Consider the following 25,347-nt stretch of genomic DNA (forward strand, 5'->3'; position numbering starts at 1 on the left):
CTGTGGGGTTTCCTGTTGGGAAGATGGTTGCACTCCAGTTGGAAGGGCTGTGGTAGTTCTCCTGGTGCAAGGACAGAGGAGAGCTGCACTAGAGAGTCGGGGTGTAGTGGGGGATGCTGGGGCTGTATGTTGCGTGTACTGTTTGGAATATGCTGGTGGAAATCTGGACTATGGTTGTGGGATTTTTGTTATGATATATGTACATGCGACTTTATAATAAATGACCCCTACAAGGGCAATATTTGTAATTGGGGACTCTGAAGGAGGGAAACTGAGGTAGTCGTGCTTGTCATGGCATGGTCTGCCACTCGAAGACATTCCAGTCAGGCCTGCCCTATGACAAGGATATTTGGTTATAAACCCACATGCTGCTAAATGGCAAGGCAATATATACTGCCACTGTCCATCTGGTTCTCTAACATTTTCAGTCACCTTGTAAAATGGTTAATCCAGAAGTGTTTGTCTTTCTTAATAGTTTACTTGGACCAGGCAATGATGACATTTTGAGGACTTTAGAAGAGAGCTGAGGTTACTGTTATTCATGTGACTTTCCCTGTGGGTGCCTGTCACATTTATGGGTTAGTTGCTACTGTGGTTTTTTCACTTTGACATCTATAAAAATAACTAAATGCTTGTTTCCTCTATGGTAAGGTTTGAAAAGTCTAAAGTGAAACCTAAATGCAGAGCATTAGTAAAAATATGTAGCTACACTTCATGCAGATAATAAACACATTCTGAAAGTTACTTTTGTGGCACATTCAAGGGCATAGTTATTTGATAGTAAAATACTTAATGTGCACTAACTTCATTATAAAAATAGTTGGCCATTATGGAAACTACTCTCTTGAGAGTTTTTGGTTCCTTTCTGCACTACGTATTAGATTGAACTGTGAAAAGGTGTTAAAATTTGCTTTAAACTCACACAATTATTGAAATTCAAAGACAGATATCAAATCATTACAGGAAAAATATAAATCACAGTTGGAGACCACCTTTAACTACTGTCCAGCCAGCTATCTATCAGTTGTTACCTAGATATTTGGTAACATCAACTTAACTATAAATTGTTACAGGGTTTTGAGAACTTTTCTAATGTTTTTAAACTCATAAAGGAATCTAAGTATTCATTGTTAAAGATTAGCTCACTAGTATCAAAATGATAGGTGGTGTTTTTGGGTAATGGTTAAGGAATGTCTTCCATTTTGACTAATGATTGTTGTACATGTTTGATCCTTGCTTTTGAATTTCAGTAACTTTCTGGGGTGCATAGCTTACTGTTTCACATTACAATGTATTTTTAAGAATAAGATATTGTTTGTATCTCCCTGTGACACAAAATCTGTTTCACTGTGTTCTTTTGCATGATATTTTCTCTCTTTTCCTTCTCTCTTCTCAAATTAAAATGATTGGCAGGAAAAGAGGAACACTGTTCTTTTTCTGACAGTGGCCACTAGAAGATACTTCAGCGGAAACCCCCTAATGAAAAAAGCTAGTCTGAAAGATCAGTGTTAGTAAGTTAAGAAGTCATATTTGTAATAAAATAGAATTCATATTGATAGAATAATTTATATATAAGCTCTCTTTTAAATCTCTGATGCCAAATGGAGAAGGAGCTGTATCAGGTTTCACCTCCAGCCAACATAAGTAACATGCAACAACACTTAATAATATCACCAACTAGCTGACACTCAAAGGCTATATGTGAAGTTCGTGACTAAAGGATATAGGAAAAACCATGCTGTTGATAGTAGTCACATATATGCAGTATAGTGGAACAGATTGCATATAATTTGGGGTTCTTCCATTCCTCGAGGTTCATTTTAGAACTATTCTGGATTTATGTGCTTAATGCACATTTTTTTCCCTCCAAATGTGCTACCTGTGCAGAGGAAGGAGATCATCTGTACTAGGGGTTCTCAACCTTTTTCTCTCCAAAGCCCCCCCAACATACTATAAAAACTCCATGGCAGGGGCAGAAAGACCCTTGGGGGCAGGGGCCTAGGGCAGAGGCGTAGTTTGACTTCTATTTTGGGGGGGCTGGGGCCAGCGGGGCTCAAGCCACCTCCATATGGCGGGGTCCAGAAAGGGTGTGCCACCTCCACTCTGAGACTCAATTTGAAGGCCACCCAAACTGTCTGGGTTGCGGGAAGGGCATGCAGCTAAAAATTATAACTCAAAGGTGGTGGAGAGCTTAGCTCAAAAAGTTTGAAAACAGCTTAGGGTGCAGGGAGGAAGGTAGCTCAGGGTGCAGGGAGGCAGGTAGCTAGAAGCTGTGTGCAGTCATGGGGATAGCACAGAGTGTAGGGAGAAGGTCATTAGGGACTGTGTGCTGGGAGGATTCCCCTGCGGTCCCTGTTCCCAGAGGGGTCTGCCAGCCATGGAGCTGGGTTTCCCCATCTGGGGGGCTCTTACTGGCTGCCTCTGCAGGAGCAAAGGGGGCTGGAACTGAGAAGCAGCTTAAGCCTGGGGCGCCAGCAGGAACAGCAGCTGTCTCGCACTGTCCAGCTCCAGGTTCCTGCCTCCGACCTGACCAGGGGGTGGGGAGGTGTGGAGCTACCCCCGGACTGCCCTGCACTTGCGCTGCAGTTTGGGAGAGGAATGTCCTCCATGTCCCCAACTCTGTCCATTGGCTCAGGGCTTCTGCCCCACAGAGAGCACCAGAGCTCGGGGCTCTGAGATTCAGCCTTGCATCTCCCAGTTTCAGCCCCGTGGCGACACTGGGGATCGAGGCTTCAGCCCCGTGCCTCCTGGCTTCAGCCCCATGGGGGGAGGTAAGGGCAATGCTGGGGATCCAGTCTTCATCCATAGGTGAGTCCCGCAGCCCCCTTGAAAGGGCTCGCAGACCCCCAGGGGGTTGTGGACCCCCAGTTGAGAACCACTGGTCTGTACTGTCTTCCTCCCCACTTATCACCATACTCTCTTTCTAGATATGCACCTTTCTAGTGTGCTGCAGGTGTTGTAGCTTGAGGCATTCTCACAGACATACTAGACATTTTTCAGGGCATATTGGTCTATTCTTTCTCCCCCCTCTCTTATTTAGTAATTTAATAGGAGCCTTATCATTCCTTCCATTTGAAGGCTTTCTCCCCCACACCTTCTCTGCCTCATTCCCCTCGTCCTGGCTGAGCCTCGCAGTGGGTGGGAGGTTTCTCATGGCAGTGGTTGGGGATCGGAGGAGGATGTGCCTCACGTAAAGGGTGATGGTGGAGTGGAATGGGGCAGCATAAATCCCCAGCCCTGGGAAGGGCAGAGATCCCACATGTATGAACCAAGATCTGGGGGATCTTTACCCTCTGTGTGTGAGCTGAGATCTGGCTCTGCCCTTCTGTAGGGGTGGTCTGAGCCCTTCTATCTGCCCTGCATGTGTGAGCCAGGATACTAAAAGCCCAATGGAAGGGGAATGACAATGCCCACTGAGACGAATGGAAACAATTGAAATGTCTCAGATTTATTGTTTCAGGCTGTATCCTTCTCCATCATGTGTTCTCATTTGGCTGAGCATAGCTCACTGAATGTTCCCTTTACACCTCTGTGAGCCTCTTGTGCCTGAAATGGATGTGTTCAACCTTGTTTCCAGACACTAGGCCCTGATTTGGACTAGAGACGATGCTCCATTCTCCTGTTCCTTCCTGCCTCTAGCTGGTAGTTGCACTCCTCACAGCCCCATGAACGCTCTAAATGTACCAGGGACGGGTAGGTCAAGTAGGAGTGTGGAGCTGGTGCATGTATGGAGGGTTCTAAGTGGAGTGGGGGTGGTCTGATTGTTATACCAATTATATTAGACCAGTAAAAAACAGCAGGATCTTATTAAAGGGGACAAGGCAAAGATGCCACATTTATTGTGATAACAATTTATGACTAATGACTAATATCTTAATTCTTATACACACACATTATACCTATTACCTACACACACACACACACACACACACACACACACACACACACACACACACACACACACACACACACACATATTCACCAGGTGTTCTGCAGCTGCTGCATAGTTACCAGTCCTGAAGATAGCTTAAGTTCATGGCTTGATTTTGCAGCTTGGGTTCGTAGCTTGTGGCAGCTAACTGGCCAGGAAAGCTGGGCACAAGGCTGAGCTGGATCTCTGTTGGGCAGGCACCAATGTTCTTCCATGTTGGCAGCAGAATGTTACCCAGAGTCTCTCATCTCACCCTTCTTTTTTATAGGCTTTTAGTTTGGATTCAAAGTCTATAGGTCTTGCTGTGTCACGCTGCCTCTGGGTTTAGATTGATCACCCATCAATGGCAGGCGTGACTTTCAGCCTTGGACCTGGCTTTGATCTTCCTTCTGTTGTTCTGTTGTCCTTTTCTTTTTAGGGTTGATGCTTCTTACTTTGTTTAGGGCTGTTGTCTAGGTTTTCAGCCGTTGGTATTTGAACTTTATCTCATCAGGACAGGCTGGGGCTGGAGGTTGATTCCATCATTCATACATACCTCATTCACACATCTAAACTAAACTAATAAGATTACAGCAGGGTTTGCAAAAATGAAGGTTGGAGGAAGCTTTTACAAAATGGAGTGAGTGTTTTAAAATGGGGTTTGAATTACAATATGGAACAGAAGTTACAGTGTAGGCAAGTGTAGTTAATGGTGAACAGAAGTTACATTAATAAAGTGAACAATTAAAAACAATTTCATTTATCAGTTCTACACGATCAATGACATGAAGGGAATATTAGAGGAGTCAAGGTAGTGCTGGGGGAGTCTGAGCAGTTGAAGATAATATGTGAGGGGTCAGAGCAGTGGAATCTGGGGTGAGTAGGAGGGGGTCCGAGTTGTGCAGTAGGAGTTGTTGAGGTTCACCTCTGTCCCCCAAAAGTCCTCACATCCACGCCTCTCCATGTCTCCCCTACCCACCAAAAATGTCCCCACTGACTTCATGCTAGTCCTTGTGCCGTTCTTGAATCCTCCCCAGAGCTCTTCAACCTGCACGCCCTGTGCTGTCGCCTGCCTTTTCCTGGGGAGGATGGTTGAGGGGGAAGAACTAGTGTGTGGTGGACGTACAGAAAAATGGGTGACAAGGAGATGATGCAAAGGCACGGAAGAGATGGCCATGCAGCCATTGCATTCTGTGAGTGGGGTAATCCTTGCTGAGGAGGCAGAGGCAATGAAGGGGAAGAGCTGGGCTGTAGTGTGTGGGAAGGTGCTAAGAAACCTTCTTTCTTTCGTTTAAAAAAAAAAAAAAAAATTAAGTGCCCCAAACCTTCATTAACACAGAGTTAAGGTTGCCTAGTCGTACCTCATGTCCTTCCAGAATGTGGAGAGGGCTAAGCTTAAACCTCGGAAAACCAAAAAATGAAGTTACGGTACACTCCACAGTGCATCCTTAATTTTGTCCTAACCACATATTAGCAATGTACTGTTGGAGATGCTGCAGAACACCCAGAGAATGGAACATGTGAACACTGTAGGATAAAGTTGAACAACAACTCTTTGCTTGAGCAAAACTTGAGTTTAGGTCAGGGGTAACACAGGGGCTGCCCACACTCAAACACTGTGCCCACTCCACACAAACCACCTCAGACTTTCTATATCTTATTGTCCCTTTACTCTTGTGAACCTCTGCGCTTTCTCGCTGACTCACTCACTCTCTTTCATCGCAGATCATCTTTGCAGATACAGAGTAATACAGCGTCGCCATTCATTCCTGTCCATGGCTTGTTCCTTCATTAAACCCAGCCAGGTTGATGTCCTGCAGTGTAGTAGGTCAGACTGATCTTGGTTATGTTTGCATTATTTTCTTTGACATTCCATCACCTGTTGTTTTCAGCAGTCTCTGCATCATCATAATCTTTTAGATTTATAGCCAGTCCTGCACTCTGATTTCACTCCTACTGTGCTTTTAACTTGTTGGTTTGTCTTAAAAATCATTCCATTTTACATCTGCTATGTTTTTGGGTAATTGTAGTATCAATTCACTTTTTAATGCATTTATAATGGGATTTTTTATTAGAATGAAATATTTTATATAATTGTATGCAAACAATGGTAAAGTGCAAAAATAAAACACTGTTTCAAACAACAACAAAATGTCTGTCCTTGTGGATTGTACATGGTGAAATAGGAAGATGTGTTTCATATTGCTTGTTAGGCAGATAAATACATAGAATGGTATTGATGTAGACACATTGGCACAGTGGTTTAATAATCTTTGAATTACTGATTCAGGGAGAGATTAGTAAAAGTACAAGTGGCAAGTAACTATTGTAGTATTAATTTAATTGGAATATATAGGCCCAAAAAGTCAAAGATCCTGTCATTGTCCAGTGTTAAACAAGATATGGGGTTTGGTATACAGAAACCTCAGCTTGCTTAGTACCATAGCAAAACAGACCATTAGAAATCTTTAATAAAGATACAGAAAAGAAGGAAAAACAGTTTAAGCACTGGACATGTAAAGTATTAAATAAGACTTTCGTTTTAACAACATGTTTTGTTCCCTTTTCCTTCAGCTGACAAGAATATTTAGAAGGGGGACAGTCTCTTGGATGGTATTAAAGATGCTAATAAAGACATCCTTTGGAGGAAAAGAGAAAAAATTAGCAGAGCTGGGCTGGAGCTGTCATTGGTGGTGATGGTGTTAAAGTCTGATCACATTTCCTAGAAGACAAATCAAGACATATGTGCACAAAAGGGGAGAGAAAAGAACAGCAGAGAGAAAATGCAGCTTCTGTTTCTGGGTGTGTGTCATAAACAGATAGCTAAGGGTTAATGTTTTTTTCACCTGAAGCACCTGACCAGAGCACCAATCAGGAAACAGGATTTCTTTTTCAACTCTGGGTGGAGGGAATTTTGTGTCTGAGTCTTTGTCGGTCTGCCTGCTTTTCTCTCAGCTATGAGGAGTGATTTCTATTTCCTGCTCTCTAATCTTCTGTTTCCAAGTTGTGAGTACAGAGATCATGTATTTACATGTCTATAGTTGCTGGAGTGCTTTGAATTGTATTCTTTTTGAATAAGGCTGTTTATTCAATATTCCTTTAAGCAATTGACCCTGTATTTGTCACCTTAATACAGAGAGACCATTTGTATGTATTTTTCTTTCTTTTTTATATAAAGCTTTCTTTTAAGACCTGTTGGAGTTTTTTTTTTAGTGGGGAACTTTAGGGAAATTGAGTCTGTACTCACCAGGGAATTGGTGGGAGGAAGAAATCGGGGAGATCTGTGTGTGTTGGATTTGCTAGCCTGATTTTGCATTCCCTCTGGGTGAAGAGGAAAGTGCTTTTGTTTCCAGGACTGGAATTACAGAGGGTGGACTCCCTCTGTTTAGATTCACAGATCTTGTGTCTGTGTATCTCTCCAGGAGCAGCTGGAGGGGGAAAGGGAAAAAGAATTATTTCCCTTTATTGTGAGACTCAAGGGATTTGGGTCTTGGGGTCCCCAGGGACGGTTTTTTGGGGGGACCAGAGTGCCTCAAAACACTCTAATTTTTTGGGTTGTGGCAGCCGTACCAGGTCCAAGGTGGTAACTAGGCTTGGAGGTTTTCATGCTAACCCCCATATTTTGGACGCTAAGGTCCAAATCTGGGACTAAGTTATGACAGGGTGACTCTCACTTGCAACCTCATTGCTGGAAAAACACAGGCACAGGACATGATCTTTTCAGCCATTCGGAGATATGACAAACTCCAGCATCAAGCTATTTAGGACATTGCTTTTAGCGGCCTCTTCTGGCCATAGGCTTTCGGAATATACAGTGTTAGGCAACTAAGCTAGAGTCTTATTAATCAGAAGACAAAAGGAGAGAGAGAGGAAAGAAAATAAATTAGGTGGGGAAGGAAAAGGCTACATGGAGTATGGAAAAGAGAGAGAAACTTGCACATCCAACATGATGTTTGGGGTAGAGCTGGAGCTGGTAGAGGGGACAGTATCACTGTGGTCCTTCTTTCTGGTCTGGGTCCAGTCAGAACATCTTTCAGGACCAGGATTAAGAAGGGCCAGGGTGATAACCATGATGGTGAAACTTGCTCCAGTAGCCAAATTTTCTCCCGAAGTCTCTTTCTTTAATGACCGCATAAAGGAATGATGGGTGGAATAGCCCTGCCCCTCATCATGTTGGCCACCGTTTAGGCCTAGTTTCTGACAAACCAGTTTTGGTTCCTTTATTTCCTGTTCCACATTTTTTGTCTAAGCATGATCTTAACACAGTCCTTGAATTATATCAGCAGGCCTTTTGTTTGGACTAATACAATCTTTCTGTCTCCCTTATGTACCTTTTCCCATCAACATTTGTCATTATAGGTTATTGTGACATCTTATGAACTTCCATGTTGATTCAGTGCTATTTCGGCCTCCTTTCACATGTTTTATTAAGTTGCTTTTTAAATCTGAGGTCTCTCTTTCTGAGGTTTTTGTTCTTTTCTTTTCTTTCTTTTTTTTTTAAAGATAAAGCACCTCTGTCAAAGAGTCTTTTATTAGTCCCAAGTGCCCTGTCGGTTCTATTGACTCTGCTCTTCCAACGTTATCAGAAGTTCTTCACGTATAACCTACAAGCTGTAAAAGAGGATTTTCAGGTAAACTTTAATTCATTTATTTAGAAGTGGGAGGGGATTTCTAAATATTAACTCTATCTTCCTTGATTCCCCAGTGTATTTCTCCTGTAGTTTTCTCCCCCCCCCCACCCCCATTGTCTTGGACTCTGGGCTTGTTTACTTGGGAAGTTAGTTCGTAATAAGACAGGGTGTGAATTTAAAGCACAATTGTTTAGCTAAACTGCCCAAAGGCACTTTAGTTCAGAATATAAGAGTGTCCTGGCTGGTTAGTTAGTTTGCTGTGCTAACTTCCTATGTAGGCAAGCCCTTAAATCACCAATCTGTTACCATCACTACTCCCGTTTAGGCCATATCACCCCCCATGAGAGATTTTTTTCACTTCTGCTAAAACTAACCATCAGAGTAGCTCTCATTTCCTTCTGCTGTGACCCTGATATTATTTCATCATCTGTCTTTTAACAGAGGAGAAGTGTGAGCCTTGTATAACTTGAGCCATGTCTAACGCTACCACTTGTCGGCAAAACGTGTGTCGCTCAGGGGCGTGAACTCCTCCCTGCCTCCCCAGCAACATAATTTTTGCTGGCATAAAGGGTAGTGTGAACAGCACTATGTTGCCAGGGGAGTGTCTCCCGCCAACATAGCTACTGCTGCTTGCTGAGAGGGTTTTATTATGTCAACGGGAGAGCTCTCTTCTGTCAGCATAGACCAGGTACACGAGAGATCTTACAGCAGCACAGCTGCATTGGTATATCTGTGCACCTGTAAGCTCGCTAGTGTAGACATGGCCAAACACATTTAATAGTATATGATCTTTTGATGTGAATAGGAATAATTTTGTGATGTTCATAGAACAAGCTGATAAAATTCCTTATGCCATTTTTGTTTTCAGCCTGGTCTGCACTTAAAATTTAGGTTGACATAGCCAGGGCCGGTGCTACCATTTAGGCGAACTAGGCGGTTGCCTAGGGCGCCAAGATTTGGGGGTGCCAAAAAGCAGCCCTCCCCCCACGTTTTTTAAAGCCATTTCAGCTGCCACTGCGCTGGGAGGGGGAGGGAATCTGAGCCACCGCCAGCAGCCCAGAGGATCCCCTGGATCAGCGTGCCGCCAGCAGCCTAGGGGTTCCACTGTGCAGTCGCTGCTTCTCTTCTCCCCTTTCCCAGGCTTGCTGTGCCAATCAGCTGTTTGGCACCACAAGCCTGGGAGGAGAATTAGAGCGGGGGTGGTGTGCTTGAGGAGGACGCCGAGCAGAGGTGAGCTGGGGCGGGGAGTGGGGAGCTGCCATGGGGATGCCTCTGGGCAGGGGGAGGGGGAGCTGCCACAGGGCTCCTCACCTCTGCTCCGCATCCTCCCCAACGCGCTGCTCCCGCTCTAATTCTCCCGCCACCCAGGCTTGCGGCGCCAATCAACTGTTTGCCACCGCAGGCCTGGGACAAGAATTAGAGCAGGGGAAGCGTGCGCGGGGAGGACGCAGAGCAGAGGTGAGCTGGGGTGGGGAGGTACCGCACGGCTCCCTGGGCCAGGGGGTGGGGAGCTGCCACGGGGGAGTGCCTCAAGGCAGGGAGGAGAGCTGCCGTGGGGGACCAGGGGCTGCCGTGGGAGGGAGGCACCTCAGGGCGGAGGGAGGGCGGGGAGCTGCTGCAGGGCTGGGGGGAGGCAAGGTGGAAGTTTCGTCTAGGGCGCGAAACTTCCTTGCATCGGCCCTGGACATAGCTACAGCGGTCAAGGGTTAGAAAAATCCACATAGCCATAGCTATACCAACATAACCCTTACTTTAAATGCAACTAGATTGATGAAAGAACTTGGGGAGGTAAAGTTTCTACAGCAATGGAAACCCCTCTTCCATTGCTGTTGGTTGCGTTTATGCTATGCCATAGATATGCTGCTATAGTCCCTGAATTATAGACATGGCCTCTGTGTATTCAGTTGTGGGGAGGGAGAGCTTCATCCCAGCAGCTCAGATTACGGCTTCATGTAATATCACTATTCAGGTCTTCCAAGTATCTTGTTAAGGTCCTATGTAAAAAGAGGACCTGATGTTTCTGATAGTTCAAATATAAGAATAAGCATAATAAAGAGAGTTTTTTACATTATAAAGAAACAGTAAGGGCAAACCCATATTTTGTTTAACTTTTGCTTTGCAGTTCATCATAAAGGGAGTCCTAAAATCACTTTATTTTCTTTATGCTGCTGAAAAATGGTTAATGGTAGCAGTTCCCTGTTGAAAGGAACCATCTTTTTCTGTTATCAGCACTGCTATATGCAAGTATCTGTGGAAAGCACGGTATATTAGTATTTGTAAATATGAACTATTGAAGATGAGTTGATTTGATTTGAATGGTAAGATTGTTTAAAAAAATAAACATTTCCAAGTAAGATTTTTCTTTTTTAAACTAACTTTCTAATATCTACTAATCACCTTAGAAAAATGGTTACAAACATATGTGGACCACTGTAATCATTTCTCCTCTTTTGTATTGTGTTAAACCTAAACACAAATCCCCTGAAGAATTTCTGTGAAGGATGAGAGAGAGTTAAATATCTTGGTGCTTTTATATTCCAGATTTGGAGACTTGTATTTGGGAGAACAATATGTCTTGATCTGAAAGATACATTCTGCAGTAGCTTGCTCATTTATAACTTCAGGATATTTGAAAGAAGATATGGCAGCCGAAAATTTTCAGTAAGTGTCACTTCTATCATTTTCAATACTTACAATGATTGCTAAATCCTCTGGCAATATTGTCAGATATTTATATTGTTGTAGTCTTTTAGGATAGATACTTGGTTAGCATACATGGTATGCAACAAATTTTTTTAAATGGCATGTTTGATTTTAAATATTATATGAAGGTTTATTCTTAATTGAGATTTTATTTCCATTAATCAAAATGTATTTTTAATTGCTATTTTTACCCATAAATCACAATTGAATAACCAAAGAACATTTTTAGCTTTTTTTTCATTTAATAAGTAATAGCTCAAGCTAAGAAAATATGTTGGTAGGCTACAGCAAGTTTTATGTGGTCCATGAAAGTGAATTTTATTGAACAATCCAATTGTTAATAGTTCTTTAAGATGAGAAAGACTGGTTTGGTAAACTTGCATTGTAAAATCGTACTGTAATGTCCAAGGAAATAAACTGAGCTTAATTGAACTATAAAATAGACTTTTTCAACTTTAAACATTAGAGCTTTGTGTGATCCATATGTTTAATATTATAGAATTAACTAGCTCCAGTTAAATTAATTAATTCATGTTTGGGACCTGTCTGTTTTGTTTGTTCCTTTTCAGTCCTTTTTATTGGGCTGCTGGATGCTGTCAGCTTTATTTGATCTTCTCTTTGTAGAAGTTGTGCAATATGCATTTGGCATCACCATCAGCAGTTTGCCTTCTGGATTGTAAGTAGCTCTTAATGAGCTTGGCTTCGTCTTAGATACGATTTCAAGGGATTACTTAGCACAGATTTGAGTAAAATGACCTACTAATGTAACCCTTCAAATGCAGTATATCCTTTTTTACATAAAAATGTAAATATTCTTGGTATGAGTATTCATTTGTATAACACTATTTTCCAAATATGTCCTATAGTAGAGTTGAAATATTTTTAGTATTACACTTCCACTTTATGATAACTTTCAATTTCACAACATTGTGTTTTTCTCTGTCTTGGAGTAACTGAAAAGAGTTACCTTGGAGTGCTGGCATCTTTTAAGCTTTACCCAGTACAGTGTTCCTGAATATTTGTTTTGATTTCACTTTCTTTTAAGTGCTAACTATGCTGCTGAAAGCACAAAACTAATGTTACTGTAACTCACTTTTTAAAATATGCAAAACTATGCATTTCATACTGGAAGCTACTCCATTAGTTCACATTTCAAAACTCTTGTAGGACAGTATGTCTATATGTATTGCATTTCATATTTGAAGAGTGAAGTATTTAAAGGTTAAGATTCTTCAGGAGCTCAGTTTCAAATAAGCTGCTTTAGAGATTTGTATAATAGAAAGAACACAGAAAACTAGATGGCTAACTGAGTATTTGCATTTAGGTTTATGCTTTTGTGTGGTCAGCCTCACATAGTCAGGGGTTTCCATATACTGCATGATCTTTGGTATTAAGAAAAGATTTTATAGTCACTGTTTTCTAATGTCAAATGTAAGGGCTTTCGGTTTCTGATCCTTAATATATCTGATGGAAAAGACATTAGACATTCTCATAAGCATGTGGAAAGTTACACTGTAGTTAGCCTACTTAAAAAATGTGTTTTTGTTAGACTTTCTAAGGTTAGCTATTGTAAGAGTCGTGTAGTGTGTCAGTATTCGGAAAGATTAGAGGTGGGACATGCACTGTTTGTATGTCTGTATAAACTAAATCCATTATTGAGGAACAAAGTATATACTACCTGTTTACGCTTTGGGGTATTCCAGACATGAGTAATGTTGTATATTACACTTACAGGAAATAATTAACAATTTGAATAATTTATCTCTTCTACTATTCAGTGTACTTTTTATTTATGATTACAGAATTTCATTAATTTTAGGGTGTCAAAATACTGCTACATAAGAGATTTTATGTAAACCAAATGCAAATATCAGCTAAACTTTCTCTTCAGTTCATGTTTTTGTTCTGGAAAAAGCTGAACTTATGAATATAATAGATACTTTAATTTCATATACTATCTGGCATGGAAATATAAAATCTTAATGCATCATATATAAGCAGATATGTTAACTAGTGGTCACGCTGAAATTCTGTATGTGGTTTATTTAAATTGTATATACACTAGCATGGACATTGACTTTTTTTACACCTGGAAATATTTACATTTGATTGAGAGACAGTACGTCATGGACAATATATTTATTTGCCTGCTTCACCCAGATGGTAGATCATGAATATCTTAGTTCTCTTGGATTTACTATGAAAAATGTAAAACACATTGATGAACCATTAATATTTTAAGTCTTTTTGGTATTCTGTTTGTCCCACAATTATGCTACCACAGATCTAATGTGTCCTAATATTGCCAACTCCAGAGCATTCTTGAATACAACCAAGTTGAAATGTCAAACTTCAGTGAAAGTCACTTGGCTCCATTATAAGTATCTTCTAATTTTGTTTATATCATTTCACTGTTTATATTACTTAGTGACCTTAAACTCGCAGATCGAAAACTTTTCCTGCGCACGCTTCTAAGATAGTTGCGATAAAGCATGACACTGATGACTCTAGCCTGAAATTGTTTAGAAACAATATAGTACAGAATAACATCTAAGCATGTACTGAGATTCATGAGAAAGGTGGTAAAGGCTGCCCATGGATTGTAACTCTGGTCTTCATCTTGTAGCATCAGGAAGGCAAAACAAATGTGGAAGGGCACAAAGCAGACAAGCACTTGCACAATCAGAGTAACTATAATTTTTATGGATCTTTCCTTAGCTTTGGGTTTCAGTTTGGAAGTCCTGCCATGGACAAAATGGTAAATAATGACTAGATAGCATCCAATCATGATAAACAGGGGAATCAAGAAAAAAAAAATCAAACGAGAAAAATTTAACATATTGACTTCCTTTAGATGGATGATATCCAGCATCTTCATGCAGGTAGTAAAATTTGAGGCTTTATCTGGATCTGAATATAAAAATAGCAAAGGGCATGTTGATGCAAGGGTCATTATCCAGATACCAATGCAAGCTAGCAGAGCTTTCCTTGTATTCCTAAGTTCTTTGACGTGTTTGGGCTGGACAATGGCCATATATCTATCAACACTTATAAAAGCAAGCAGCCACAGAGCAATGCTTGGATAAAACACAGTGAAAGCACCAAGAATCCGACAGACTATATCTCCAAATGGCCAAGCTTCTTTTGCATAGTAGGTTATCCGAAAAGGTACGGAAAATATAAAAATTAAGTCAAGTAATGCGACATTCATCATATAGACTGTTATAGTTGTTCTTTTCTTTGTGGTGCAGCTGAAGACCCATAGTGCAGTGATGTTGACTAGCAATCCAATTACGAATATAAAACTATAAAAGACAAGTGATGCAATCCTGTACTCTTCTGGATGCAAGTTTCGTGGCATAATGTTTTGACTTTGATTGTATTTATTCATTTTTTTCTCCTCTTAAAACATGATTCCTAAAAACAAATGAAGTAAATAATGAGAAATGAAAATATAATCAAAATTAGAGTTGGAAATTTGTATAGAAGCAAAACAAATTTCTTGACCACAATTATTTTTAAAACACATTTAAAAATAATTGCAGTCAAGAAATAATAAAAATACATTCTTGTAACTCCCAAAATGTGCTAGGCTTACTTTGTCTATCAACATAATGTCTACCCCAAAGAGATTACATATAGTATCAAACTTGTAGGGAGAAATGTGTTGTTTAATAATTAAAATATAATTATAGTTGTGTTTTTTAAATAACTAAATAAAAATGTGTCTTTATAAATGGATTTCCTAAATATAATGAGAAAATGTGAAGTCAGGGATTGCTGAATGTAGTTATGTTTGGCCTTTAATTTGTTTGTAGTTTGTAGCATCTAGCAGTCCCCAGCCAGCGACCAGACCCACTGTGCTAAGCACTATACAAACACAGAACAAAGACAGTTCCTGCACTCATGAGCTTACAGTATCTGAAGTTTACTGTTTTAAATAGTTGCAAATTAAACACAACTCTTCTACTTGTCCTTAAATTTTGTAAGTAGCCTTTTCTAAAGAATATACTCCTTGACAGTATATTTGTTTTAAAAATAACTAAAACTGAGTAATAAAAAGAATAAATAAACATGAAATTTAGTGTAGTTCCTATACACAAGGAAAAATATCAGTTGTGAATCTTAGGTACAAACTGTTCCCAATAGAACATATGTACAGTGTTGCATATGAAAGGCATGAAAAGAAGAAAAAGGTATCTTAATACCTACTTAGACTCTAAGTATAGTATCCATACCCAGGGTTTGACATTTTTTTGCCACATACATCATTACCTCGATATAATGCCACCTAATATAACACAAATTTGGATATAGCACGGTAAAACAGTGCCCCGGGGGGCAGGGCTGCGCACTCTGGTGGATCAAAGCAAGCTCAATATAACACGGTTTCACCTATAACATGGTAAGGTTTTTTGGCTCCCAAGGACAGCATTATATCGAGGTAGAGGTGTACATACTAGTGAGAGGACTACATTTATAACTTATTTTAATACAAAAATTCGCAATGGAGAATGAACCACACAAATTTCACGACAGTGTCCTTGTGAGAAGCTACTGGGCAAAGGGTCGGCATCTTTTGTATCAGCCTCTTTGTCATAAGTGTTTTGAAAACTGAAGTTTCATCCTGCTACCTCAGCTGCTGAAAGAGAACAAGAAGCTTTCTTTCTTCACCCTACTTTGGTGCAGTGGTGTACTATTCGACTTCCTTAGCCTCTTGGTGGCTGCCAGTGTGCCTGTGCTATTGTACCCCTCCCCCAGCTTTGTAGTTCCTGAAAGGAAAGAAGAATGTGTTCTAGTGTTCCTGCAGCCTCCTGGCTGCTTTGTGTATGGTGGGTTCTCTATTACTCGGCCATTGACCCAGCCTCCTGGCACTATGGGGCGGGGAGGGGGGGGAAGTGGGATCACAGCTATTTTCTTCCTCCCCAATACCCTGTGTGTGTGTGTGTGTGTGTGTGTGTGTGTGTGTACACATTTTAGGCTTGTAAATGACCAAAGGACATTTTCCATTTTAGACTTGTAAGTGAAGAAAGCATTTAAAGAGTAATTTAGTTCACTGTTACTCTCTGTATTTTTTTATCTTTTCACTGTAATGTCTGCCATCTACTTCACTTACTAATACAGAGCTTCCAGATTAGACCTGTGATTTGTTTAGTCCAGTATTCTGGCTGCAAATGGCCAGTCACAGATGCTTTTGAGGAGAGTACTCCTGTATTGAACAATAATGACATGACCTGTCTATATGGAAAATTTCTTCCTAATCTCTGTCAGTTAGGGTTAACTTCTGTCTTGAAATGTGAGGTTTTATCTCTCTTACTTTTTGTTGTTCTCTATAATGGAACTGTAGTTTATTTCATTAGTATAGCCTCTTTGTCATAAGTGTCTAATCCTATACTCTTGGTCTGAATGAAGTTTTCTCATTCATACAAAATTCTGCTGATTGTCTGAGGAGGATTTAGTCATGAAAATGTTAGTGTAAGGGCAATAAAGTAAAATGGACTATTACAATTGGAATGGAAAAATTATGTAGTGTATTATAGTGACAAGGAAGGAGATTTGGAGGGAGTTTGAGAAATGCTCTGAAGTGGTCAGCCGAGAGGATAGGTCAAATTAAGTAATATTTTTAAAAGATATTGAGGCACATCAAAGGAAGGATGGGACACATCCCAAAAGTGGGATTCTGTTAATGTGCAGCAAAGTGATGAAATCTTATCAAACAATCAGTTCAATTTTGATCATGTTTTCATATTTTTCCTAAGAAGTTTAAAAAAAGAAAGTATAACAAATTTTGTTAATAAAATACCATAAGTATAAATATGAATCAGTATTATGGGAAATATACAAACATGTTTGGAAACTGACACCTCCCCAAAAAACGAACACACAAACAAACAAAAACACTTCCAGCAACAGTTATATTTGTCACCATATCCAATAGTCGTTTTTCTACCTAGAGAACATTGTTTTAGACCGTATGTATCCTCAAACTTTTCATTCCTTTTTTCTCTTCATGGGTTTTAGATTTCTCTCTGTAGTGATTAAATGCTTGTAATATAATGTATTACTTCTGAGCTCCTACACCAATTTTATAAATATGATTGCAGTGTACAATAGTAGTATATGCATAAATCTGCTCATCCAGACTCCATGTTGCTTGTGGCCTGTAGCTTATTTGTAGAGTCTAGTCAGTTTATCAGATGTGCCATTCTGAGACATGTAAATGAGGGAACATATTGTAACAATGAGGGTTTTGGAGTTTTTTTTAATTGTTGTTGAAGACCTAATTCCCAACCTTATTTGGTTTAAAATGGGTGTCAGGACTCTGGCATGTAGATGCTACACAAGTAAAAAATATCTACGTATATTGGGAATGGGGCGGAGGGGGAGCTTTGATGTATAAATAAATGCAACTATGACTGAAATCAAGCCATTGCTGCATGCATGGATATCCATTAATATCAATGAGAGAGCAGCATATGTAGATCTTCATTGTGTGCATCTGAGCTGAGAATTTTGTCCTCGTTTCTAGATTTAGTGATGGGAATATTTAGCTGTTTAAATTGAATAAGTAGATTTATCAAAAAGTCTTAAAGGGGGCACTGGTTTTCAAATGTCCAATTGATACACTTTAATGATTAGTAGAGGTTTTTAGGTATTGTGAAAAGATTTTCCTGTTACTGATCTATACAGGTATTGTCATTCATTTTTTATATATATATATAGTGGGTGGTGTCTGAACAGCTGAAGATCATAAGCTCGCCTGAATGCTGTTTATGGGACTTTCAGGACAAAGGCAGAATTGGTTCTTCCTGATTTTGACTGAGACCTAGTACGCTTGTTTTGGTTCGTTTGTGTTTTTTTATTTGTTTTATAAAGAGCTAACTACTTTTGGAACGATTGTTCAGTTTTGGGGTTGTTGACATATACATTTTCTTTTGTTACCATCTCTCTGCCTCCATCAAATGTCCGCATAGATCTTCTGTAGTTTGGGTGTATTTATGGTAATCAGCAAGGTCCAGCATATTTGCCTATTCAATATACGCAAATCATTTTACTATATAAACTACTTAAATAAAAATCAATGTTGATGCTATTGCATATGGGAAGGGTTCAATTAATTTTTAAAATACTGAGCAAATGTCTTATGTATGTGACTGCATGTGTTTAAACAAAATCTGTTTGCTTGAATTTATAGTCATACAATGCAGTTGTTATTTAAAGTCCTTATTAGGAGTGGAATTAAGCTTCCTTTTATTAGTTGTAGAATAATTCGTATTTTTAAAGAAGGACGTTAATCTTAATAATAAATATTGACATCTATGTTACTTTTATGCTCAACATGAAAATAATTGATCAAACATTACTTACCTTTATGCGCTATAAAGTTACTTCAGTGATGCTTGTGTTGTACCCTCAGATCTGCAGAAGGTTTAGACTTGCTTCTGTCTGTACAGCTTCAGCTTACTAAAATAGAAATGCTCCTGCATAGTCAGGAAATGATGACGTAATGAAACCAGCTCTGGGTTCTCGTATTGGTTTATATGTATTTTAAATATTTTTGTTAATTTGTATGTAGACAGATCATGTCCTTTAACTTGTCAGGTTTGTCGGCTGACAGAATTCTTTTTCAGCAGGTATGCTTTTATAATATTTCTGTCTTCAAAATCAGTTTCTTTGTAGAGAATATATAATACTTTGGCTGAAGTGTTTTGGGAATATCAAAAATATTTGGATAATGTTTATTGAATATATTATTTGCATGAGGAAAATAACTAAGTTCTGGTTAAAAGGAAGTTTCTGATAAATAAGTTTTAACATTTTGCACAGACCATAATCTCCTCTTGTGGAAATCCCCATTGTACTTGCATTGTTTTGAACTGGTAGTCAGCCTGAAAATGAAAGAAACTCATTACATTTGAAATAGAAATCTTGAATCACTTGTATGCATTTCTTATTGTGTATCTATATCTATATTTTCTTGTTGGCAAAGTAATTGTGCTTTAATATCTTAATAGCTTTCTAAAATAATACTAAATATCCATCTTCTGAGTGCTTACCAGAAAACCACTATAAACTATTCTTACACTTGGGGATCAATTTTTTTTTTTTAAATAAAAGACACATGAAGGGAAACATCAGTATTTCCAGAGAACTGACATCTGGTGTTGTTTTTTTTTTAATCAAATTTAAAATGTAATGTTATGAGCCCTTTAGTATGTCCCATGTTAATTATACTACTTTATCAGGGCCAGATAAAATCTGTTCGGAATTTTTTATATATATTTAGATATTTGGCAGTTATTGTATGTATTACAGTGACATTCATCATATAGTGAAAAATTCTGTAGTTCTTACTCAGTCTTTATTCCAGCAAATCTCTCAATAAGGTCAGTGGGAGTTTCTCAGAAGTAAGGATCAAGCCAGACCTGCAGGATTTGGGCCTTAATGAACTAGAATGAAAATCCTAATTTGCACCACTGTGTTTTATTAGCGACCTAGAATCCTGTCACTTCTCTATGTTGTTGGCCTCAATCTGAATTTAGTGGATAGGTATTTACATCACTCACATCAGTGTGCATGGTTGTATAGTCAGAAAGTGAGATATCTTTAACCATTTAGTATGGAACTAGTTTAGAGGAACTCATTTTGAGCTACACATGTGATAATTTCAAAGTTATTCCAAATGAAACAAGCATTAAACTCTAGCCAGTCCAACACCCCAGACACCTAACTCATCCCAGCTTCCCGGGATGCTGCAGCTTTTGTTCAAAAACAACATTGTGGTGATTGCTCATAAAATTGTATCTTTTAAGACACTGCTTAATCCTAAAACGTTAAACATCTTAAGAAACTAATGTGTTTTAAGGGTTGCAAGGTGGTGGCGGTTTGTGTTGTAGTCCAACAATGTTAAAACACCAGAGTTCACTTACAGTGGAGTGAATCACCTGTGTGCTATCTTCAGACTGAGTGAAAGTTCCCTGAAATGCTTTTTCTTGGTCTCTGGCATTCATTATGCTGCTATAGATGCTATGCAGAACTCATGGAAGAGAGTATCCAGGGTGCCAAGCTCCTCCTCCTCCTCCTCCGCAAAAGGAAACTTTATTACTTGAGAAATAACATACAGAACACCATATAAACAAATGGAAAATTAATGTACTTCTTAGCAAAACAAGTATAGAATTAATTCTGGCTCTGGATGGAAAACAGCTGTGTGATGGGAGGGATGCTGTGCAGTGAGCTCCCTGATGTTGCTGTTCATGTTAGAGGAAAATAGCTGGCCTTGCTCTCTCTCCTGGTGAACAGCAGATGAAGTTGAAGATGCCATGTAGTTGTCTCATTAGACTACCAATGAAGGGTGTAGAGACCTTGTCTCAGGTTATCTTCTTCCTCTGTCCTACAGTGCCAAGAGAAGGTTAAAGGGATGGGATTTAATTGGCATCTCTTGTGATAGTGACTTTGTTGGAGGGTAGTGACTGACATCTTGGCTCAGGTTTCCTATGTTAGCTATGTCTAGGTGTTTTCTCTAACCTGGGTCCTGTTGACGCACACAAGCCTCTAACCCAGGGGTCGGCAACCTTTCAGAAGTGGTGTGCCGAGTCTTCATTTATTCACTCTAATTTAAGGTTTCACGTGTCAGTAATACATTTTAATGTTTTTAGAAGGTCTCTTTCTATAAGTCTATAATATATAACTGAACTATTATTGTATGTAAAGTAAATAAGGTTTGTAAAATGTTTAAGAAGCTTCATCTAAAATTAAATTAAAATGCAGAGCCACCCGGACAGGTGGCCAGGACCCAGGCAGTGTGAGTGCCACTGAAAATTAGCTCGCGTGCCGCCTCTGGTACATGTGCCATAGGTTGCCTACCCCTGCTCTAACCTGAGATTAGTGGTGCTTTCAACTCAGCTTCCTGGCCTATCCTGGGAGAGGAACTAAAATCCAGGTGCTGCTATAATTTAGACTGGTAACCAGCCCACTTTGTAGTGAGGATGTAGGCAAAACAACTCAAGTGCTGATAGTTCTCTAATGCCTTCCCTTAATTCCCTGCATGTACTCAGAAGGACAGACTAATTCTCCCACAGTTCTCTGGGAAAAAATCAGAGTGGCTCAGTTTACTGCAGCACCAGGCACCATGGAATATGCTCCCAGAAACCCTAGTGAACCCTAGGAGAGTGCAGCACCACTGAAGACACAGTTACTTTGATATGGCTTGTGGTGTAGCTATTCAGACCTGGTCTAAGTCAGTGTGGGTGCTCAGATCAGGTTGCCAATCTTCCAGGTTAACTTTGCAGTGAAGACATACCCTAAATGTGGTGATGTGCTAAGAGTGAGAAGGTTGATGGCTATCTTTTAGCCCCCAGAGGTTCTGCTTCTGTTGTGGGAATTATGTGGTTTTGGTTCCTTCTTTTGGTCCACTGTCTTGTCAACAAGAAGAGAAGAAGCACATCTTTTGGCTGCCTACCCCTACTTCCAGCTCCTATTAAAATAAATTCCCATTATTATGTGTTTCGTGGAATCATAGAAATGCAGGGCATCAAGTCCAGCCTCTGCTTTGAGGCTGGACTAGGTATACATAGACCTTTCCTGACAAATGTTTGTTCAGCCTGTTCTTAAAAACATCCAGTGATGGGGATTCCATAACCTCCCTTGGAAACCTATTCCAGTATTTATCCATCCTTATAGTTAGAAAGTTTTTCCTAATATTTAACCTCAACATCCCTTGCTGCAGATTAAGCCTATTATTTTCTGTTCTACCTTCAGTGGACATGGAGAACAGTTGGTCTCGGTCTTCTTAAAACAGCCTTTTACATATTTGAAGACTTATCAGGTCCCCACTCAATCTTGTTTCACTTGTCATCGTGACCGTGAAATTACTGGGAAGGAAGAATATGGTCTTGTTGTGGGTGTCTTCATGCTATCATTCTCACTGGAAGGAATGATACCAGTCAGCTCTGTGTTCTTGGGGAACCAGGGTGCAGTATCCAGCCTGACTCATGAAAGACACCCTCCCCTCCTTCCCCCAAACAGCCTCTGCTTAAACCAAAACCCATCAGAGGTAAAAACTTACAGAGAGCAGTGAAGGGCATTGGAAGACACACCTGGACCCCTACTGCCAAGGGTGACAAGATTTAAGACATCTCCATTAGCATACAGAATGAAGAACAGAGAACAGCACTGAACTCTGGGACGAGCAAAGCCCGCATCGTGGGAATCTCTGCTCCAGATGTTAATAACCCTATGCCTGCCCACTCCCAGCTCAGCAGTTATCAGACCAATTCTAGTAATGAATCCTTGATAGATATCCAAAATACTGAAGCAGCCTAGTTGCATTGAGAGCTCCCTGGAAGAGAACACCACCCATAGCCAAGAGTGATCCCTTGAGTCATCAGTTTACCTATAAACAAATCTAGTGTTCTCCCTTGAACCATTGTATTTTCTCTACAAAAATCCCTGCTTACCCTCCAGTAAGTGTCCTGATGCTTAGATCCAAACTATGCATCAGTTCCACTGGGACTCCATCTTCTTCTGACTGACCGTGCTGGGGGCTCTGCCTGTCTCCAGCACCTCAGGACCCTGAGCTACCACTATCACCTGGGAACCCCGACCAGTTCAAGCCTTGTGGAGTGGGTGAGATCCCCCTTCTTTCTCTCTCTCTCTGTTTTCCTTTCTACCTTAGGTATTAGCCTTTAATAATGTGTGTTATGTTGTTATTCAATAAATAACTTTTATAGTTAAGCTGGTTGCTTCTCTCTCTTGCTGAACATTACTCTTTTGTGTTTTTAACTTCCCCCATTCGCTCTGCAGCAACGCTTCTTCTACCTAAGCTAAAGATCCCTGCAGCACTGAAAATATGGTGGGGTTTGCTCATCAAGTAGGTTACTGCCAGTACAATTGTGATGTGAGAGTGGGGATAGGGACATGCTGAATCTGTGACACATAAGGGTAACAGCTTGAAAGTGCTGCTTGACCCAGTCCATGGAGCCCAGAGGCATATAAGGGGAGGCAGCTTGAAAGTGCTGATTGGTCTGGTCAGACTTGCTCTGTTACTGTGCGTGTGTGTGTGCGCGTGTGTGCACGTGCGCGCATCTGGTTCTGGGGCTGGAGAAACCTAGCCCTAGGGAACCTAGGTCCTGGAGGGTAGCTCCACTGGGAGGGGACTTGCAGAAGGGAGAAGTACAGCTCCATCTGAAAACATAAGTAGTACACTGATAGAATTACAGACACCCCTTCCGCCCCCCCGCCCCCCCCCGAAGAGTAACACGAATAAATGAGCGTACCTCAAAGTAACAGGCAAATCTGATAACAGGAAGCACCTCATGGTTAGTTTCTTTCTCTCCCTGTCATACTGCTGTATTCCTAGCATAGTAAAAGGGGAGTAGTTTCATAATGGGTTAATCACCTGGCCTGTTTGTTGCACTGTGTGAACTTCACAGGGGATACAGAGAGCCCTTGATCTTCAGAGACAGGAATTATCCACAGCTTCAGCTTAGTAGGAAACAAGCTGTATCTTGTATGTTTTCCTTCTCTCTTAGTTTACCACCAGAAAGAAAGGGGGACTCTAACTTCTTACTCAGGCCAGTTCTTCAACTTTGTAGGAAACGCCCTGTCTCCAATATCCAATCTGTTAACTATTACCAACCTTGTTGTTGTGGGTGAGTTCACATGCCTTCGTTGGGCACTAACCACGGCCTTTACTTGTTGAAAACTTTAACCTGAATTCTGTTGTTTATATGATAGTGGTGGTAAACATCACTGTAGTTGAGGTTGAGATTAGTTTACTGTTTAATAGTTGATTTTTAAGTGCATTGTAACGCACATCAGATCATCTTGAAATTTGCTGTGCCTCATTAGGGCTTGGGATAGGCATGGGGTTAGTGGTGAAGTTTGGGGTGGTTTTGAGCAAGGAAGATAATGCCCCTTACAAAATCACATCAACATTTTACAGTTCTTAGAGGGCTTTTGCAAACAGCTGGGGCTCAAACTGTTGCCCTGATCCACCGCAAACTGATACCACACAGTTAGGGTTCAAGTCTGCAGTTATCCAGCATCCTCTGCTCCTTTGGTGAAGCAATATTTCAAAAGTTATTTGGGACGAACGTTGTATCTCCAGGGTGGCTTAAGTTGGATGATGAACTGGAGTGTAATTTGCTTATAGGACTGCTTATCTGTGGCAAGCAAGAGATACACATGAGAGTCACTAAGTAGCCAAGGGCAATATCCTGCAGCCTTTGAACGGTGAACCATACTCTGCGACTGTGAGTTTGAGTTCTGCTGATAGCAGATTTCTCAGAATGTCGGCTATACGTGTTTCTACTTTCCACCTGCATTCTGCTTTGGGAGTGGAGAGAGCTGGAAAAGAGCATCAAGTACCCATCCACCTTCACTATGGATATATTAGGCTCCACAAGAGTTTGTAAAAATCCATCTGTAGCTTGGCAGACACCTGAAAGACCAGGTTTGACGAAAAATAGCAATGATTTTATCATAAAAAGCATACCTCAAGTTGAAAAATCAGTTTGTTTTTCTATGTATTCTTATAGATATGGTAACATTTGCTTATATAATCTTCCGGCTCCTAGCAGATAATCAGTTAGGCTGAACTCTTCTGTTGATCTCCTTTGGAGTTGAGCAATAACAACTGTATAGCTCTGCAATGCATTGAGTAATAGGTTAACGTTTTTCTGGGGTATATAGCACCATCTATTGGCTGAAGTATTATCTGCACTAATCACAGCTTGCACTGCTAGACAGAATATCTTTGCTCGTTCTATCACAGTAACCACAAGTCCCTTGGAACAGTCAATACTCTTGACACACAAAGTAGACTATAACCTAATCTTAAATAGCACTAGTTATTCCATTTTGTGCAGGCATTTAACAATTATTAAGATTTTTTTAATTGTATTTTTCATATTTAGGTTTTATACTATTTGATTTACCAAATCAGTTGTAAATTTACATGTGATGAGTCTTTATGCATACATACAAATTTCTGTAGGTAGAAATATATTATCCATGTTCTAGAATACCCAGTGATATTTACAGGGTAATATTTGACTTAAAACAAGCCAATGTGGGCACATCCAGATGCCTTCCATTCCA

General features: G+C 40.2%; 2 protein-coding genes across 5 annotated transcripts in view; one reads left to right on the top strand and one right to left on the bottom strand.

Annotated features, from left to right (window-relative positions):
- UBAC2 (UBA domain containing 2) overlaps positions 1–25,347 on the top strand; it is a 181,367-nt gene that overhangs the window by 28,524 nt on the left and 127,496 nt on the right. For 2 of the 4 annotated variants that reach the window (XM_030567968.1, XM_030567957.1), the window contains 3 exons: positions 8,414–8,541; positions 11,083–11,202; positions 11,814–11,920. In XM_030567968.1, the coding sequence (XP_030423828.1) occupies positions 8,414–8,541; positions 11,083–11,202; positions 11,814–11,920 (355 nt within the window). Of the gene's footprint in view, positions 1–475; positions 579–6,484; positions 6,713–8,413; positions 8,542–11,082; positions 11,203–11,813; positions 11,921–25,347 lie in introns of those variants that run through there. The other 2 variants (XM_030567975.1, XM_030567978.1) reach the window with 2 other exon arrangements.
- Positions 11,930–18,756, bottom strand: GPR18 (G protein-coupled receptor 18). Its single transcript, XM_030567985.1, has 2 exons — positions 18,613–18,756; positions 11,930–14,661 (listed from the first exon to the last, which is right to left on the bottom strand). The coding sequence occupies exon 2, from the start codon at positions 14,633–14,635 to the stop codon at positions 13,643–13,645; it is 993 nt and encodes a 330-aa protein (XP_030423845.1). The 5' UTR covers positions 14,636–14,661; positions 18,613–18,756; the 3' UTR covers positions 11,930–13,642.

Source organism: Gopherus evgoodei, chromosome 1 (genome assembly GCF_007399415.2).
Source record: "Gopherus evgoodei ecotype Sinaloan lineage chromosome 1, rGopEvg1_v1.p, whole genome shotgun sequence".
NCBI lineage: Eukaryota > Metazoa > Chordata > Testudines > Testudinidae > Gopherus > Gopherus evgoodei.